We start from the raw sequence: 19,447 nt of genomic DNA, 5'->3' as shown, positions 1-19,447 counted from the left end.
TTTGTTTGTATGTGGTGCTGAGGATCCAACCCGGGCCGCATGCATTCCAGGAGAGTGCGCTACTACCGCTTGAGCCACATCCCCAGCCCAGACTAGGCAGTCTTTGAGAAAGCCGTTTAAGATAGTGGCACATTTTCAGTGTTGATGGATAAATACATAGATCAGTTCATACTGTATTTTGGTTAAGAAAATCCTATACAGCAATTTTTAGTATCTTTTAGATCATGTCACTTTGTTTACTTTTACTTCCTGTTCATAAAATAGTTTTCTGCTTACTTTAAGGAAAGTTGTCAAATGTTTAAACATAAAATGATTTAAATTTGAGTTTAACTTTGATTAAACATAATCTAAATAATCTTAAAGTTAGATACTTAAAGATTCCATGCATAGATCTTCTGTGTGATGAAATTTGCTGTTTATTTTCCTAGCAGAAATTCAGGAAGCAAAGGCTCCCAGTCCTTCCATAAACCGGCAAACCAGCATTGAAACAGACCGAGTGTCTAAGGAATTCATCGAATTTCTCAAGACCTTCCACAAGACTGGACAAGAGATCTATAAACAGACCAAGATGTTCTTGGAAGGAATGCATTACAAAAGGGTAGGTTGAGAGTACTCACTGCTGTCAGAGGCTTAGTTTCAGGAAAAGTCATTGAGATAATATTAGAGTATAATCTTGTGATTTTACCCTGAGAAAATCAAGACCAATTGTTGACCTAAAAAAAGCCTCAAAACCAAGTTAAAACCTGGCTCTGGGCAAGTACTTTTCCACTGCAGCTCAATGAAGTTTAGATCATCTGACTTTGAAGCCACTTGAATTATGTGCTTGAGTAATAGCCCTGGTAGCTTGTTACCTCGTAGGGAGGATAAACTGCAAGCAGCCAGACACCTTCACTCTCTCTAATAATGACTAGACTGGTAGGTCTAGGCAGTGACATTGTTTGTTTTGTCTTCTGTATTTGTGTTTTTAGTTTTCCTCCTCTTGTTCAGGTAGGGAAAGATAGAATTTAAACACTGAAGGGGGGACTTCAGCACTGTCTAGTCTCAGTCCCTGTGTTTCATAGATGAGGGAGCTGAGAGCCGTAGAGGAGGGAGGGACCTGTTCAAGACTACCGAGCTAAATTTTTACCAGAGTAGGAACTGGAGCTGTGACTTCCACACCTGTCTCTTGAGCCCCTGATTTCTAAACCATAATTTCAATTGCAGAATTCATAAGACTACCCATGAAGGAATTTATTTTGTAAACAGGGGTTAATTCTACTTTAACATTCTTTAACCTTGTCAAAATTAAATCTAAATATCTCTTCTGTGACCTGAAGAGATCTTAAGAGAAAGGAAAAAGGGAATTTTAAAAACAGCAGAATGTTGAACTGATTCACGGTTTTCAAACATCACTATACCAATAAGCAGTAGACTTCTTTTTTTTTCCCTCCCAGCTGGGGATTGAACTCAGGCCTCATGCATGCCAGGCTTTACCACTGAGCCACATCCTCAGCCATTTTTATTTATTTTGAGATAGGGTCTTACTAAGTTTCCCAGAGTGGCTTTGAACTTTCTGAACTTGTGATCCTTCTGCCTCAGTCTCCCTAATAACTGGGATTACAGGTGTATCCAGCTTGTCAAAATATTTTTTTAAATGTCAAATTCAGTTTGTAAAGGAAAAAGCTTTCTTTCTTGCTCTTTAGGAATATAATGACATTGTAAGTAAGCAGCCCTCTTTTCCTTTTTAGGTATTTTGAGCAAATAATTACATTTGGAGTTCAGGCATGGAGGCAAGCTGTTGTTTTGTTTGTTTGTTTGTTTGTTTAATGTTAGAAGCAATGATAGGCTTCCTTAATGAAGAACTCAGAGTTCATTTGACATACAGCTCTCCTTTTCTAGCAGAATTAAAAACTGAAATTTTATACTTTATTCTTTAGCCCATGGTCTATGACACATATAGCATACATACTGTTTCATACTATATTTAAGAAAGCTACTCAATTGGGTTTGTTTTACTTTTGCTCAGAAGTGTGCTTTTTTTTTTTTTTTTTTATAAGATGTTTATGCTGTTACAGTACAAGCTTTTTTTTTTTTTTTTTTAGAGAGATAGAATTTTAATATTTATTTTTTAGTTTTTGGCGGACACAACATCTTGGTTTTGTATATGGTGAGGAGGATCGAACCCGGGCCGCACGCATGCCAGGCGAGCGTGCTACCGCTTGAGCCACATCCCCAGCCCCAGAAGTGTGCTTTTTTGACTTTTTATTCAGTGTACTAAAATCAACAGGTGTAGGTACCACCATGCATAGCTCTTTTCAGGGCATTATTAATTGGTATCAGAGACCTGGGTATGGTCTCAGTTTCCTCCTGTTTTAAGAGCTGCTATGCAGCCCAGTCTTCATTTCTGCACTGTGTCTCATGGTTATGTGGGCAAAGCCTAAGCAGGCATCTTAGGAATCTTCGGCATGTGACACAAGGCTTGGCACACACCCGGTAGTGAGCAGATGTGGTGGTGGTGGTGTTTGGTACTGGGGATCAAACCTGGGGCATTTCACCATTGAGCCACATCTGCAGCCCCCGCCCCCCCTTTTTTTTTTTTAATTTGAGACAGGGTTTCCCTAAGTTGCTTAGGACCTCACTAATTTGCTGAGGCTGGGTTCAAAGTTGTGATCTTGCCCCAGCCTCCTGAGACACTGGAATCACAAGTGAGCGCCCATACCCAGCAGAACAGGTTTGTTTGTTTGTGGGGTTTTTTTTTTTTTCTTTTTGGAGCACTGAGGATTAAACTCGGGTACTCAACCACTGAGCCGCATCCCCAGCCCTATTTTGTATTTTATTTAGAGATGGGGTCTCACTGAGTTACTTAGCGCCTCTCTTTATTTAGCTGAGGCTAGCTTAGAACTCCTGATCCTCCTCCCTCACTCTCCTGAGTCACTGGGATTACAGGCATGTGCCACCGTGCCCAGCGGTTTATTTATTTGTTTGTTTATTTAAATATGGTGCCGAGGATCAAACCCAGTGCCTCACATGTGCCAATCAAGTGCTTTACCACTGAGCCACAACCCCAGCCCAAAGTATTTTCTTGATTAAAAAAAGTTTATTATAACCTCTACAGATGACATATATGAGTTTATTTATAGCCAGGTACTACCTAGCTGCTAAAAATGATTAACCTAGCTCTTCTCTGGGAATGTGAGATGAACAACATACCTGAACAGTTCTGGCCAGTAATTGAACTTGAATAAAACAGAACAAAAACAGTTTGTACTCTCTTATTTGTCTGGATGTAGAAATACTTAAAATAATGAACCTGGTGTGACTGCCTTTTTCAGCATATGAGGACTGCATACATGGTATACTTGAAATGAGTATGCTTAATTTTTAAATTTTATTTAAAAGGATTAGACCTCTGGTGTGCTTATTTTCCTGAAAAATCATTGAAGGCAGCAGAAATAAGCAATTAAAAAATATGAGGCTGAGGATATACAGATATATAGAGTGACTTCCTAGTTGTGTAAGAGGTAGGTTCAATCCCTAGCTATGGGGGAGGAAAAAAAATTAAAACCTAAATAGATTAAATAGATTAACAGCAGTACAAAAGAGATTTAATGAAGGCAGGAGATGTAATTTAGTGGTAGAGCACTTACCTAGCATGCATGAGGCCGTGGGTTCAATCCCCAGCACCATAAAGGAAAGAAAAGAAAAAAGTTAACCCGAACAATAGGAGATCTAAATTCTAATAATGGGAGTCTCACATGAAATACATAGAAAACTTGATTAAATAGTCAGTTGCATGTTTTCAAAACTGAAGGTGAAAAAAAAAGTTAAACAGTACCTTTCAGTATTAATATTGAAAGAGATATGCCCATTTCTGTTTTAAACTATAAAGAAAAATGTTTTTACGAAAAATAATTGATTTTGTACATAGTCATTATAGAAAGGTAATTCCAGGTAATAGTTAGCAAATACTTGAGGAAAAGGGTTTATTTTTATATTGCTGGACTATTTTTTGTGGAAAAACCTTTTGGAATTTTGTAGAGGTTAAAAGAATTTATGAGCACAAACCTGTCCCGTAGGTCTTGTGACAAGTACTGTGAAGGTGCAATCACCTTACTTGCAGCCTGACTACTGAGCCAGCCGTGGTTTCATGGATTCTGGTAGAAGACATGAATCTCCTGGGTCAGAGATAAAAGGCCAGTTTATTACTGATAGCAATAGCCAAATTATCAGCATTTGCACTAATTCCTTCAGTATCAAGTCCTACGGGCAATGCAATGATGACAGGTAATGCTAGTAGTCACAGTTGCATTAGAGAAGAGGAACCTTGAACTTAGATTCTGAATCTTTCACATGGACAGTGAGTCAGCCGGATCTTTGCTCTAAAAGGAATCATTGTCTTATTGTATTGGGACAGTAAACAATCTACCCTTTCCTCTTTCTCTGCCTCCTAGTACTCTATATAAATACCCTTGAAAAGAGTGCAATGTCAAGGCCCTCATTGCCTCTGTTGTACGGAAGAGATGAGGGTTATTTCCCAGTGTCTTCACAGTATTACAAAGGGGGATGATAATAACGGATCACATTTACTCCTTCAGAGAAGGTTGAGCTAACCACATGCCCGGCTCTGATACTGGCCTGAGGTATAATGGTGAACAAAGCCCTCTTAGCCATGAGTTTTAGTAGGGGGGTTGGGGGTGGGAATAAGCAACAATCAGATCTATTAGAAAAAAGTTTTCTGAATTATAACATAAAATTTTAGTGACTGTGCAAAACCGGGGATGGTGATCCATTATCACCAGTACAACAGGACACTTAGGTCTTGAAAAGGTCAAAGTGTTTCCAGTTAACTGAGTCGAATAATAATCCTATGAATGACTACAGTTTGTTCATAGTTAAGCTGGGCATGGTGGCAAGCACCTGCATTCCCAGCTGCTCAGGGGGCTGAGGCAGGGGAATCTGCCCAGGAGTTCACAGCCAGCTTGGGCAACAAAATGAGACCCTGTCTCAGAAGAGAAAAAAGTGAGAGAGTTACATGTCCTTCTTGTTTACGGTGATAATAGAATAGCAGAATGCTGGCCTTTTATTTTCCCCTTTAGACAGAAGGCTCTGGGAGCATTTTATTAACCTTTTTATATCATCGTTGGGCAGTTTTACTATTTATGTATTAAGTTTCTTTCTAAGTGGATAGAAATATGATTTTCAGAAAATTTTAGGGGGAAATAATCTTTGGGAAAACAGAATGATAGAAGTATAAAATTTTTGTGAAGAGGAGGGAAGAAAAATTCGTGGAAAGGAGGCTTCTAAAATCTAGCAGCCTTTGAGATGTATTCTAAAATGAAAGTTATCACAACCAGATGAGATTTTGGTAAAAATCAGTGATACCAGAAGCAGTGTGAGTTCTTCAGGAGCAAATTTTACAACAAGTGGAGAGAAGGGGAGACAGAGCCCCATCTTGCTACCAGCTGCTGAAAGACCCAGCTTACGTATAGACTGTTCTAGATGCGAGTTTCCTGTGGAGGCTAAGCGGGAACATCTCAGAGGAAAGGAATGAGATTTATCACAGCTGTGGAGAGAAGCTGAGCTGAGCTGCTGGCGCTGTTTCAGTGGCCAGGGGAGGTGAGTGGGAATAACTTGTAAAGTGGAGCTCGAGGAGAGTGGGGGTGCTCAGTGCTGCGTTGTGTGCGAACCCACCAAGGCGGGAGGCCAAGATTTCCTGCTGAGGATTGATTCTAAGCCAGCCAGGGCTCCTCTGTGGATGACCAATGTAGACAGCATGGGACTGCAGGCAGAGTGACCCCAAAGTGCCATGGGGCTTACCGACCTGGAAGGCTGTGCTTTCTAGGGGAACTGAGGGGACTGGTGAGAGTGAGGCCAGTCTGCACAGAGAACAGTGTAGTAGTGTAGAGAGGTGGAAAGCCAGGAACAGGGCCTCCAACAGCAGGGCAGTTAGGACTCAGCGGGGTGGTTTGGGCCGAGGGCACACCATGGACACTGAGAGAGTCGGTGTCCAGATCCTGAGCCGGGACCACCAGTTCAATGCTAGTATCTGAAATAAATTGAAAAGTGGGAAAGAGCAAAAGTTGGGGAATAGCTGAGTGCAGATGGGTGGTGAGGAAGACCCTTTTCACATCAGCTTAAAGTTGACATTGACATTGGAGAAGGTGAACAGTAAACACACACAGTGTACCTGTATAATCACTAAAACCAAATAAAATCACAGAGCCCCACGTTATAGGGGTGTGGTGAAGTCAGTGACTGCACTCGGCTAATGGCAGTGCACATTGGGTTTCTGAGGATTGGCTCCAGCAGTAGATACTTGGAGCTATCAAGGTGATTTAATGCCACTTTTGGAATAGTTACAAAAAAAATAACTCAAAAGATAACAGTCTCAAAAAAATTGTACATAGGCCGGGCTCAATGGTGTACAGCTGTAATCCCAGCACCTTGGGAGGCTGAGGCAGGAGGATTGACAGCTATAATCCCAGCACCTTGGGAGGCTGAGGCAGGAGGATTGGGAGTTCAAAGTCAGCCTCAGCAAAAGCAAGGCACTAAGCAACTAAATAATATATTTAGACTCTGGCTCTAAATAAATAGAAATATTTATAAATAAAATACAAAATAGGACTGGGGATGTGACTCAGTGGTCAAGAGTTCCCCTGAGTTCAATCCCTGGTCCCTGTCCACCTCAGCAAAAAAGAAAAATTGTTCATAGCTACTATACATAACAGTAAAAAAATGGAAGCAGGGGGCTGGGGTTGTAGCTCAGTGGTAGAACAATCACCTAGCATATGTGAAGCACTGGGTTCAATTCTCAGTACCACATTTTAATAAAAATAAAATAAAGTTCCAACAACAACAACAAAATATTTTAAAAAGGGGAGGGGGAAGCAGGCCAAATGCACAGTGATAGAGCATGGTTAAACAAATTGGCTACGCCATCAAAGATGATTAAGTAGATTAGATGGATGAAAATGTACATAAGTTATGTTAAGAATATGTATATAGAGTGAAAAAAGGTCATGACATCATAAAATATGAATGGGTAGGTTATTGTCCCTTGCAAATGAATATAATTTGTAAGTACTTTTCAGATGAGCACCAGTGCAAGGAGTTGGTTTGGAAATCTCTCACGGTTGAGAGCTCTGCTTGGGGGCTTTGTCCAGCTGCCAAGCAGCCTTTTCCTCCCTCTGTTTCAGGATCTGAGCATTGAGGAGCAGTCAGAGTGTACTCAGGATTTTTACCAGAATGTGGCGGAAAGAATGCAGACCCGTGGAAAAGGTAACTGTGCTAGCCAGCCATTGAGGGTTGCTGGTGTTAGCACAGGCTGCTGCCCACCTCCTAACAGTGCCCTCCTCCTCTACCAGCCTGGCTGGTTGGCCACAGCCTCCAGTGAACCACTGCATGACGTCGTGGCCACTGGCTCATGCTTGGCAGTGCCTTCCAAGACAACCAAAGCAGTGGAGCGTTGTCTGAATAGGTGTTGCCATCTCTGTTGTGGGTGAAGGGGAAGTGGATTGAAGCCCTTTGTCCATTGGAAAGCTTTTCTAAACGAATCCCCATTTAGAGTCACCATTTTGGTGAGTCATTGTTCATGATGATGATATGTCCTTAAGGGAATTCGGGCAACCAAAAAAAACATGAGAATCATGGACTTGGGATTTTAAAGATTCTTCTGAAATTTGACCTGCTTTGCTGTTGTACCTTAGGATGTACTCAGCACACACGCCTATCCGAGAACCTGCCCCACATGTACCTCGGGGATCTCAGTGGTGTTATAGTAACCCTCCGAGAGATGAAAGGAAGCTGGCCAGTGTCCCTGGGTCTTGGGAATTCAAGTGCTTGGCTGATGACCGTGCTGAGGTTATGTAGCAGATAGTGTGAAGACGTTCTCTTAATTTAAAATGTCCGCCCTTCTCTTGAGCTTTTTGTATCCACCGTGTGTTTCAGTCCCTCCAGAAAGAGTTGAGAAGATAATGGATCAGATTGAAAAGTACATCATGACGCGCCTCTATAAACACGTGTTCTGCCCAGAAACCACAGACGATGAGAAGAAGGACCTCGCCATTCAGAAGAGGATCAGGTACTCATCTTGCTTTCTTCTGTTTGGAAGAACACGTTGTCCCAAAGTAAGGCACCTGCGCTTCAGCCCTTAGGAGACTGGGAAAGCCACACTGCCTGCCTGTGCCTGAGCACAGGACAGCTGTGGCCCCAGAGGAAGGGCCTGGGGTAGTCTTGCTCGTATGTCAGACTCCAGCAGTTTCAGATTTGTGTTTGAAATTGATTCACATCACCAAGATTTCCAGGGAACAGGACTGGTTTTGTGTTTCTGTGCATTCTTGTCTGGCAGGGGCCGTGAATACCCCCTCAGGGTGGCGGTGTCACCTTCCTTCGCACCTCTGTGCCCACTGTTCAGCCGTTCCTGCAGTCACTCCTTTCCCAATCTCAGGACCAGTGGAGTGAGCCACAGTGCTCTGCAGTCCACTGGCGGTGGCACGCTTGGGGACAGGCCTCCTAGGTGTGGGAATGGTTCCAGGGCTGGGCCCTAATGTGTATGGAGGAGAGGGCCCTGGGAATCCCAAACAAGGGCCACATAAGGGACTGGTAGCTCTTTACCCAGAGGTAAGCAGTCGGTGCTGGGCCAGGGGAAGGTGGAGTCCATGGTGGGAGCCAGATGTAGCGAGTGGCTGCTAGACTGAGGTGCGGGCGAGCATTAGCCACACAAGTAGAGAGGTCCACAGCAGTCTTGGTAGGGACTTGGGGAGTGTAAAGGACATTGAGGATGCAGAGCAGCAGTTGTTCTCAGATCTACATGTAGAGTGCTTTCCAGTCTCAGTAGTAAACACTCCTTTCACCCAGTGTAATGGTCTCGTGCTCTTCCTGTGACAGGCGTGGAAGAGACACCTCGTTTTAGCATTCTCTTTACTCGGTTAGGTCAATTGAGCTCCTGATGCATGCAGAGGTGTTGCTCTTGGGCCCAGGATGGCCTGATTGCTCAGCCATGCCCCTTTCCTGTAGCTGAAGGGAGGGCAAGACAAAAGACCATCTCCCATTCTTGGAACTCTCTTGACTGTCTCTCTCTTTGTAGAGCCCTGCACTGGGTTACACCTCAGATGCTTTGTGTCCCTGTCAATGAAGAAATTCCAGAAGTGTCTGACATGGTGGTGAAAGCGATCACAGGTCAGTGAAACAGGCTGTTGGTGGGTGCTCCCTGGTGGCTTGACATTGCTGTCAGTCCAGTTTTCAGTGAGCAAAAGTCAGGAAAGTGTTTGCAAGAGTGTTTTCTGAATTTTATGCATTCAGAATAGCAGATAAACTCCTCTTCCCCTTCATTTTTAGAAATCAGAGTCTTATTGTTTGAGCATTGAACTAGGGGCAAATAGAGCTAAAATGAATTTCTTAAGACTGAGTTGCATTTGTGTATTCAAAATAATTTTGAATGCAAGCAGGGAATTGGTGAGGCACAGTAATCCTTGAGCTGGAGAACATTAAGAAGGTGCCTCTGATTGGTCATTAACCTGAGGGAGAGGTATGCTTGGAATGATTCCCTGGTTTGATCAGGAAGAAAAACAAAGTGCCCCAGATGGATGTGGCCCTATCATTCTGTGCAGGTGCAGGCATCTGATGCCGTGTCTGTCCATTATTCAGAGGAGTAACCACTCCTGCTAGGAGGTGGTGCAGGATGGCACAAGTTCAGCATAGTCGTTAAGAGGCCTTGGCCAGCCTCCCCTCCACCAGGGAGGGAGTCAGAAGGCTCCTCCCCTGGCTGCTGCTGCTGCTGCTGCTGCTGCTGAAGTCCTGCTGGGGAGCAGAGGGGGTCCCTAGGTGCTGCAGTGCCAGAGGCAGGCCACCAGCAGGCTGCTCCAGGAGAGCCACCGGGAGAGATGGTGGTTTCACGAGGGCTGTGAAGAGGGAGTTCCCACATACTAGGTTCCCATGGGAACCTGCTTGTCTCCGTGCCTCTGTGCATGGGTCTCTCCAGATGTTCTCTGCCTCCTCAGGCTCTGCACCCTTCAGCTCCTGTAGCTAGGTCGGCTACTCTCATTTTTGTGCAGGTTCTGAGGACTAAGTGTATCTGGTCTAGCTAAATACTGTTGTCTTCATTGTGCCAGGCTTCCTCACTAGGCTTTCACAGGTCCCAGTACTGAAAGCTTGGTCCTTGTCCCCGATGCCCATCAACAATAAGGTCAAGGTTTTGAAAGGGATAAGTTCCATTGCTCTGCCAGCAAAGGAGAAAGGCACTGGACTTAGGTCTCAGAGGCTGCCATTCTAGCTCTGGGGACAGATACTGTCAGAGGATGTGGCCAATGTTTACTTCATCCTTAAGAGGGCTGTTGTCCCACCTCCAGGTCTGCAGTCTCTTTGTTAAAATGGGCAGTAACTTGAAAGGCTGAGAGCTCGGCTGGGCATAGGAGGAGTGCTATTCCCTGGTGTTGTGGAGGGAGGGGGAAGGGGAGGGGGAGTGGAGTGGACCTCTGCTACTGCGCAGTCATCCAGCCCTACCCTCTGCTCAGGGACCCCGTAGGAGATCAGAGGTGGGCTTGGACTTGGTGTTTGGTTTTTCCAGAGACTAAAAACCACAGGGCAGACCTTGTGAAACCAAAAATCACAAGTGGAAAACTGTTGTTTGCTTAAAAATAGAACTAAAAAAGAGTATTGCAGGATGTCCAGAGTTGAACAGCCTTTGTAAGGCCATACTTTCTCAAGGCAGCTGAGATAGGGTTCAAGAGATCTTTTGATAGTAGGAATTCAAAAACAAACCTTCAAAAAGCCTTCTTGGTCTTTCTCTCCCATCTTGGTCCCCATGTCTTGTCACTTTCTAATCTAAAATTGTCTGCCTGAGTACAAGAGTCACCAGAGTGGACACTAGCTGTAAACAGTAAAATTAGGAGTATTGGCTGGATTTCCCAGGTCACCCCGTGTGCTCAGAGTTGGCCCTGTGAGTCTTGTTTGTTAACACACTAGTTGATGTCTGTCTCTAGAGGAAGGTAGATGGGGAAGGGTTCTCCTGGTCCCAGCCTTGGCACTGGGGCTCCTGGAAAGGGCTTCTCTTGGCACTGTGGGCTCCTGAAAAGGGCTTCCCTACTGTGATGAAAGGCTTTGAGACCCTTCAGAGGACAGTATGCTAGAGGAGCTGGTCATAGGGCCAGAAGCAGCTCACATGTGCAGATGTGCAGCAAAGTCAAGCATTCAGAAACAGCCTCGGGAGGATGGGCCCTGAAGCTGCAGGGAGAGATGGCCAGTGTACCCCTGTGTTTTTTCTCTGATAGCTAGAGGAAAGAAAGTTTAAAACCACTAATGTGAAAAACCAAAAACCAAAAAAGTTTTGAAATCTTAATTCTACAAATTTGATCTTAAAACTCCTTGAGAGATGCTCCAACAATAGTTTTATCTTTTAATCAAATTCAAGGAGAAAAATCTTATTCATTGAAAAACTTTTCCCAAGGGAACCACTGGATCTTGAAGCCTGGCCACGGCTGACCAGGTCTGAACCACCCGTTTCCCGGTGCAGTGGTCCTGAGGCCCGACTTGGCAGCTGTGGTGTCCTGGGCCGTGGACTTGCACCTAAGTAGGGAATGTCCACGGGGGCCTTGGCTGGTGCCCAGGGTTCATGTGAGGCTTCCAGTGTAAGGAGGCAGGGGCAATGAATGCAGCTGTCCAGGGGATGGTGGGGCAGGCAGGAGATGCAGCCAGTCCCTCCGCACGGTGTGGTTCGTACACTTCTGGGCAGGGGACCCATTTTCAGGGCAGAGAGGTAACAGCTGTGAGGTCTGCTGCAGAGCTGCAGAAATGGGGAGAATCATCCAGGCCAGTCAAACACTCTTCAGGAGTCCCTTTTCTTTCTCTCACTCTTCTCCCTCCCTCGCTCCCACCCTTTCTTCCTTACCTCCTGCAGTGGGGTCTCGCTGGGTTGCCCAGGATGGTCTGGAATTCTGGGCTCAAGTGAACATTCTGCCTCAGTCTCCCGAGTAGCTGGACTACAGGCGTACCACCTTTCCCAGCTTCAGGATTTCTTAAAAGAAGAATGTGTCCCCCCAGGGAGGAGAGGGAGGATCCCATCATCAGCTTCTCTTAGCTCCAAGAGTTTGGGTACAAGGAGATGTCAGTGCCTTTGGTCAGTGTCTAAAGTCCCTGTTCTAATTAAGCGGCTGCTCTTACGACCTCTGCCTGACCTGGAGCCATCTGCCTAGAACACTAGTTCTCAGCTGGGCACCTCTGCCTGACCTGGAGCTGTCTGCCTAGAGCACTGGTTCTCAGCTGGGTACCACTGCCCCCAGGGAACATTTGGCATCATCTGGGAGAGAAAAAAAAGTCATTTTTTTCCTGGTGCTGTGGATCAAGCCCAGGGCCTCAAGCATGCTAAGCAGGCACTCTACCCCGTCCCCATCTGGAGACTATTTGAATGCCTGCCACATCTACAGAGGAGCTGGTGGCTCTGGAGGATGAGGTCAGGGGTGCTCTGAACATCCTTGGGACAGTCCCCTACAGCTAGGTAGGTGCTAGAGTGAGAAAACATGACCCAGAGGTCTCTCCTGTGCTGCTGTCAGAACTCCACGAAAGATCAACCTGGATGTTGGGGTGGGCTAAGGTAGGCATACTCAGCCCTACTGGTTGCCAGTAAAAGCCCTGGACAGAGACCCAGTGCAGTCATTCAACAGCTTGAGTGTCAGTCACAGTAAGCAGTAAGGGTGGGAAATCATGACTCCAGGTAAAACAAAGGCAGCTGTGAGTTTCTTGCTTTTCGCTTTTTCCTCCCATTTCATCCAGTGAAGGGCCGTGTGAATCAGGGGGCTGCAAGCTGGAGTTGGGTTCCAGAAGGACTCAATTGGGGGCAGAGGAGCAGCACCTGGGAATCGTCCTTGTCCCATCCCCCTCCTGCTTCCCTCCTGCTTCCCTCCTGCTTCCCTTCCGCTTCCCTCCCCTTCCCTCCCCTCCCCTCCCCTCCCTCTGCCTGCCAGTTCTGCCCAACAGTGGCAGCCAGACACTTCACTTGTTACTCACTTTGGAAAGGAAAGACTAATGAGCAAGAGGTTGAAAGTTTGATAAAGACAAGACTGGGATGGAGCTCAGGGGAAGGGTGTGCAAGGCCCTGGGTTTGATCTCTTTGAAAAGGTTTAAAATAGAGTCTCAAAATCAACAGTAAAAGGTAGAAGGCTAAATAAGATAAATGAAAACAGTAACGATGGAGCTGGGCACAGGGTGTTCCCTGCAGTTTCAGCAGCTCTGGAGGCCGAGCAGGGGTTGCAGGTTTGAGGCCAGCCTGTAGGATTAGTAGGACCCTGTCTCAAAAAATTTTAGGAGAAAAAAGTAGTAAAACTGGTAAAGAAAAAAGGAGGTGCAGCGACTTACTCCAAAGTAGGGGTTGGGGGAGATTGGGACATAGCAGTGATAATTATAAGCCAGAATTGAAAAAGCCTGACCACACACGTGCGTTATGTAATTCACACATCCCAAAATGTGAGTGTGGCCAGTAAACACATTAGGCAGTTAAAACAAGGCCCCTACACTGTCTGGCACATCTGACCCCACACCTTGTCTTCCCAGCTGGGGTCCTGGGAGGCCCCCAGAGAGCAGGGCCCAGCGCACACCGCCGTCTGTCACTGCAAGTATGTGTGGTCAGGTTGAGCTACCTCCCCGCCTTTCCTTCCCCGAGGCCCAGCTGAATCAGATGTGTGCACATTGACGTACATTCTCTTCCTTGTGTTATTTGGGCCATATTGACAGTTATACTTAGACCATCCTTCAGCCGGGCGCATGGCCCATGCCTGTGATTCCAGTGACTTGGGAGGCTGAGTCAGGAGGATCACAAGTTTGAGGCCAGCTTTGGTAATTTAGCAAGACCCTGTCTTAAAATAAAGAGGGCTGGGGATGTGGCTCAGTGGTAGAGCACCCACTCCTGGGTTCATTCCCTGGTAACAAAAAAATGTAAAGATAAAGAAAAAAAACATCCTTTATAATCTCTTCTCCTGCATGTGTGTGAGAGTCAGACCGACACTGAGGATCAAACCCAGGGGCTCTCTTCCACTGAGCCACATCCCCACCCTTTGGTTTTCTGATTTGTTTTTTTATTAGACCATTACAGTTACGTATGATATTTGGGCTCCTTTTGACAACATTGTACATGCACAGAATTTGGTTTCAATCCCGCTCCCCTCCCTTTTCTTCCTCTCCTCTCTCCCCCTGTTTTTGATCTTCCTTTCACACCTTCATTTACCCATTTTTTATTGGTACTTTACATGTACACATAAAAGTGGTATTTCCTTTGGAGCTTTTATGTGTGTATATAACACAATTCTGTTAGATTCTGTTAGAGACAGGGTGTCACTACGTTGCTCAGGTTCTTAATAGGTTGCCAAGGCTGGCCTGAACCTTGGGACCCTCCTGCCTCCTGAGTCCCTGGATTGCAGGCGTGAGCCGCCCTGCCCAGCTGTCCTGCTCTTGTGCACTTCTAAGAGCCCATTAGTGTGGGGCATGTGGCTCACCCCAGTGATCATTGAAATTCAGGAGGCTGAGGTGGGAGGATTGCAAGTTCAAGGCCAGCCTAAGCAATTTAGGGAGATGCTTGTCCCAAAACAACAACAACAAAAAAAAAGAATTGGGGGATATGGCTCAGTGGGGTCAGTCCCTAGAACTGCAAAAAGAACCCCCTCGTTGGATTTGGTGGTAGTCACAGGCAGTGAAGTAGTTTTCTGAGAGAAATGAAGAATTATTTTGAGGTAAATTTATACCCCTGCTTTATCCCTTCTGCCCGCAAGTGGGTTGTCAGTGTCCTGCAGCTTCTGTGGACACCTTAGCTGATGGAGATCCCAGCCACGGGGACTAGCTTCTATGGGCCTAAGCGGGCTGCATTCTGAGAGCCACATGAGGGGCTTGGTGTGGTAGCCATGTTGCTTGCTTGATTAATTGATTGATTGATTTTGAGGATGGACACAATATCTTTGTTTTATTTATTTATTTATTTTTATATGTGGTGCTGAGGATGGAACCCAGTGGCTCACGAAGCATGTGAGGCGAGCACCAGCCATTGAGCCCCAGCTCCAGCCCCATGCCATGTTGCTTTTTACTTTATTTTTAACATGTTAACTGTACACGTTGGTGGGGTTTGATGTATGGCCACACATGCAATGATCCCATCAGGGTCATTTCCTAAGTGCTTGTGAGCTGTGGCTGCCCCTCTGCTGTGGAACCCTGGGTGGAGTCCCCACTGTCCAGCTGTGTTGTCCCTGTGACCAGCTTCCTCCTTCCCCCTAGGAGTCACTACTGTGCTTTCAGGTCAGCTTTAGCACAAAGTGGGCACCTTGAGACCTTGAGATGGAGTCTGAGATGCACAGAGAAACAGGCAGTGGGGAGGCTTCTTTAAACCATCTTCCTCTCAGTCTCCCACTGTGACTAGAAGCCAGCGGTGGACGAGGGCACGTTGTGTAGCTTCTCTCTCTTTTTTATTTGTGTATGTATCATATGTGTATTTTAGTTGTAGGTGGACACAGTGCCTTTATTTATCTTTATGTGGTGCTGAGGATGGAACCCAGTGCCTCTCCTGTGCCAGGCAAGCGCTCCGCCCTGAGCCCCAGCCCCAGCTCCCGTGTGCAGTCTCTCAGACCTCTGTTCCTCGCCCTGGGTGCTCTGAGCTCCAGGCGAAGCCTGTGGAAGCACTTGTGCTGCCTGGTGGGGCGCCTGCTCTGTGGGCGAACCCCAGTCACATTCATGTGCTGAGGGTGCAACCCAGTGCCTTACATGTGCCAGACAAGCGCTCCACCACTGAGCCCCACCCAGCCCTATCCGGTTGCGCTCTTGGGCTCTGGGTTTTTCATGCTAGGTGACCACTGGGGTGGGAGTCAGTGAGAACACCTGTGTAACCTGACAGATAAGGACAGTTACCCTCTTGCTTCTTGGGTGTGACTATTTTCCCACGCATAGCACTGTCTCTCTGCCCTGTAGACATCATTGAAATGGATTCGAAGCGTGTGCCTCGGGATAAGTTGGCCTGCATCACCAGGTGCAGCAAGCACATCTTCAACGCCATCAAGGTCACCAAGAGGGAGCCCGCTTCTGCAGATGACTTCTTGCCCACGCTCATCTACATCGTGCTGAAGGGCAACCCCCCACGCCTGCAGTCCAACATCCAGTACATCACCCGCTTCTGCAACCCCAGTCGGCTGATGACCGGGGAGGATGGCTACTATTTCACCAACCTGGTGAGGGCTGCGCTCAGTGTTGTGCAGGAGACCAGGAAGGGGGTGCTCCAAGGCCATGCGGGTCACTCACAGGCCTACGGCTGGTCCTTGCTCACAAGGGAGGAGTAGGCATGGCTAGGGTGCTCACTTTGTGCCACAGAGCCCTTGTGACCCAGAGTGAGTGACTCTACTGCAAACAGAGGGCACAGCCCCACCTCTATAGGCATCACCAGGGTCCTGCGTGGGCTGGGAGTCACTGCACTGGGCTGTTTCCACCCTGAGAGAGTCCAGTCTTCAACAGTAATCCGATTGATTGATTGATTGATTTTGAAGGAAAGGGGAGAAAGGAAAGAGACTTTGTGTGTGTGTGAGAGTGTGTGTGGTGCTGAAGATTGAACCCAGGGCCTTGTGCATGCAAGGCAGGCAGGCCACCAATTGAGCTGAATCCCCAGCCCTGTATCCCCCCCCCCTTTTTTTTTTTTTTTTTGGTACCATGAATTGAATTCAGGGTCACACCACCACTGAACCACATGCCCAACCCTATTTTTAGAGACAGGGTCTCACTGAGTTGTTTAGCGCCTTGGCATTGCTGAGACTGGCTTTGAACTCATGATCCTCCTGCCTCAGCCTCCCAAGCCACTGGAATTACAGGTGCGTACCACTGCACCTGGCTCCTATAATCCATTTTTAAAACGCTTGAAACAGTAGAATGAAATTCACCAAATTATACTGTGTACATACATGAATTCTACCCTTATGTGTATCTATAAAGTACTAATTTTAAACAAAAACTGTAAATATTAAACAGAAGGAAAACCAGTAGAGAGGAGGAACAGGGAGGGAAAGGGGAAGCACCGGGGACTGAGTGGAGCGAATTCTGTCCCATGCATGTGTGACTGTGTCGGGTGACCCTGTTCCTGTGTGTGCCTGTAGCACACCAGAGCAAGCCCCAGGAAGCGATGGGGGTCACTTGGCCTGCTCTGCTTCCCCCGGCATCCTGATGCCGCCTTTATCTGGAGTTGGTTTTGTCCCTTGGCTCCTGCCACCCACTTCCCCTTGTCCCTGTGTGGCCTTGGTGTTTCCCCCTTGAGTTCCTCCCTGGCATCTGTCCTCCACTGTCCGCTGTGCTGTCTTGCCTGGTCACAGAGTTCTGCCCGTCTTGGGCTCACACGATTTGCTGAGAGCTGAGACTCTCTCTCTTCAGTGGCCTTTTCTTTCCTGCCCTGTGTCCATTCACACTCCAGGAGTGTCAGGATCTCCTTGGGTTCCCTCCCCGGGCAGTAGGGGAGTGGCCACACAGAAGACAGTTGTGAGGGTGGCACATACTCCTTAGAGGGGTGACTTGCTCTACTTGTTCTGAGCAGTAGTGTAGGTGGGTGGGTTTCTCAGAAGATGTTCTGAGAGTCATCTGTTTCTCTCTGTTTTGTCGTACATACCTTTCTTGTGAAAATAGCTTTTTCCCTACTTCTTTTTATTGGCGCATTATAATTGTATTGAAAATAGCTTTTTAAAAAATATGCATCTAGTATATGTCCCTTGTAGAAAATTTTAGTCAGTATGAGAAAGCGGCAGGCCTCTCCTAACTGGGCCTTCTGTGCTGGCCGTGGCTGCCCAGTTGCTCCCCCCTGCAGAGCCAGGAATGTTAGAGCGCCAGCAACTCCCCCAGGGTCACACACCACTGCTCTTCAGGGACAGAGGTGACAGCTGACCACTGATGTTAATACCTCTCCAAGGACCAGAGGTCTATGTGTATCAGGACTTCCAGGATCCATAGGCACCCGCTGGCCCTGCCTGGCCAGAGCTCTGCAGGGAGTGGCTGGTGGGTCCCTGCGAGCTGCACACAGGCCTGGACCTCCTGGGAGAATGAAGGAAATATGGTTGGTGGTTTTTGAAGCTGACGTATATGGAGGTTCACTAGTCTGTGTGTTTACTTTTGCTTCCATTTTAACTTCTCTGTGACAAGGTTTTAAAAATCTGAATACTTACAGCTTGTCTAATCTGACTGTAATACCGTCCTCCTCTTCCTGCAGTGCTGTGCTGTGGCTTTCATTGAGAAATTAGATGCCCAGTCTTTGAATCTGAGTCAGGAGGATTTTGATCGCTACATGTCCGGCCAGACCTCTCCCAGGAAGCAAGAGCCCGAGGGCTGGTCTCCTGATGCCTGCTTAGGTGTGAAGCAGATGTATAAGAACTTGGATCTCCTGTCTCAGTTGAATGAAAGACAGGAAAGAATCATGAATGAAGCCAAGAAACTTGAAAAAGACTTAATAGATTGGACAGATGGAATTGCAAAAGAAGTTCAAGACATTGTGGAGAAATATCCACTGGAAATTAAGCCCCAAAGTCAACCATTAGCAGCTATTGACTCTGAAAATGTTGAAAATGACAAACTCCCCCCACCATTGCAGCCTCAGGTTTATGCCGGATGAGGACCTGACGTGGGAGTGTTGCTCTAGGCCTGCAGCCTTCAAGCGGGGGTCTGGAGTTCGACTCCATTGCTTATAGATGCCAGAGTATTTTTAAGGTACAGTTCGTGGGGGTGGTTTGTTTGTTTTGTTTTGTTTTTCCAGGTAGGAGAAGCTTAGTTAATAATAAAGTACTATTTATTTGAGTTATTGAAACAGATTCATTTAAGGTTTATGTGGAAACTTTGCCTACACCTTCTTTTCCTCCATGATTTTCTGTGGGCCTCCTCCTCAGTTCGCTGTGGTCTGGTTTTGGGGAGTAATTGCCTTCTAAAGGGTGAAACAAGCAAATGCTGTCAAGTTGTGTTTAAGAGAGTCCTCTGTTACCACTGTCCCACGGTTTGAAGGAGTTTGTAATTGTAAAGACAGAAGAAATGTTGATAAGTAAATATGTAAAATTGTAAATATGTATAAAAAAAAGAACGGGTGTCTGCTGCATGTGGCATTTCGTGTGTTTTTTTAATTTAGTTTAAAATGAGCTCTGTGGGATATTTGTCTTTAGCACCATCTTATTTGGTTTGCCCACCCAGAGGAACCCCGGAGCCTTTCTGTGTGCCCCTTGTACTGTGGACTTCATCTTGGACAGTGAGGTCAGTGTAGCCGAGGCTGTGACACCAGTGAGGTGACACCAGTTGTCCTAAGTCACGGCCACTTGCTGGTTGTCTAGGTTGTTGGACATGAGCTGGCCCTGCTGGCACCTGCCCCTGTTCAGCCAGCAAGTCTGGCTGGCCCTGGTCGGGGTGTGCCGGGGGAGGTGGGTGTGACGAGAGCTGGGGGGAGCCCTCAGCAGGGCTGCGCGTGGTGATGGTGCCCCTCTGCCTCCTTTGGAAG

General features: G+C 46.6%; 1 protein-coding gene across 1 annotated transcript; it reads left to right on the top strand.

Annotated features, from left to right (window-relative positions):
• The first annotated feature begins 398 nt into the window (after positions 1–398).
• Positions 399–19,054, top strand: LOC124100491 (rab5 GDP/GTP exchange factor). Its single transcript, XM_046456025.2, has 6 exons — positions 399–598; positions 7,176–7,257; positions 7,927–8,059; positions 9,065–9,156; positions 15,916–16,172; positions 18,182–19,054. The coding sequence occupies exons 1-6, from the start codon at positions 569–571 to the stop codon at positions 18,578–18,580; spliced, it is 993 nt and encodes a 330-aa protein (XP_046311981.1). The 5' UTR covers positions 399–568; the 3' UTR covers positions 18,581–19,054.
• Positions 19,055–19,447: the final 393 nt, after the last annotated feature.

The sequence above is a fragment of the Marmota monax genome, unplaced genomic scaffold (assembly GCF_021218885.2).
Source record: "Marmota monax isolate L192 unplaced genomic scaffold, Marmota_monax_Labrador192_F-V1.1 WCK01_AAM20220418_F8-fsc00235, whole genome shotgun sequence".
Lineage (NCBI taxonomy): Eukaryota > Metazoa > Chordata > Mammalia > Rodentia > Sciuridae > Marmota > Marmota monax.
Note: the sequence above shows the minus strand (reverse complement) of the source record. Positions and strands in the feature narration are given on the sequence as shown.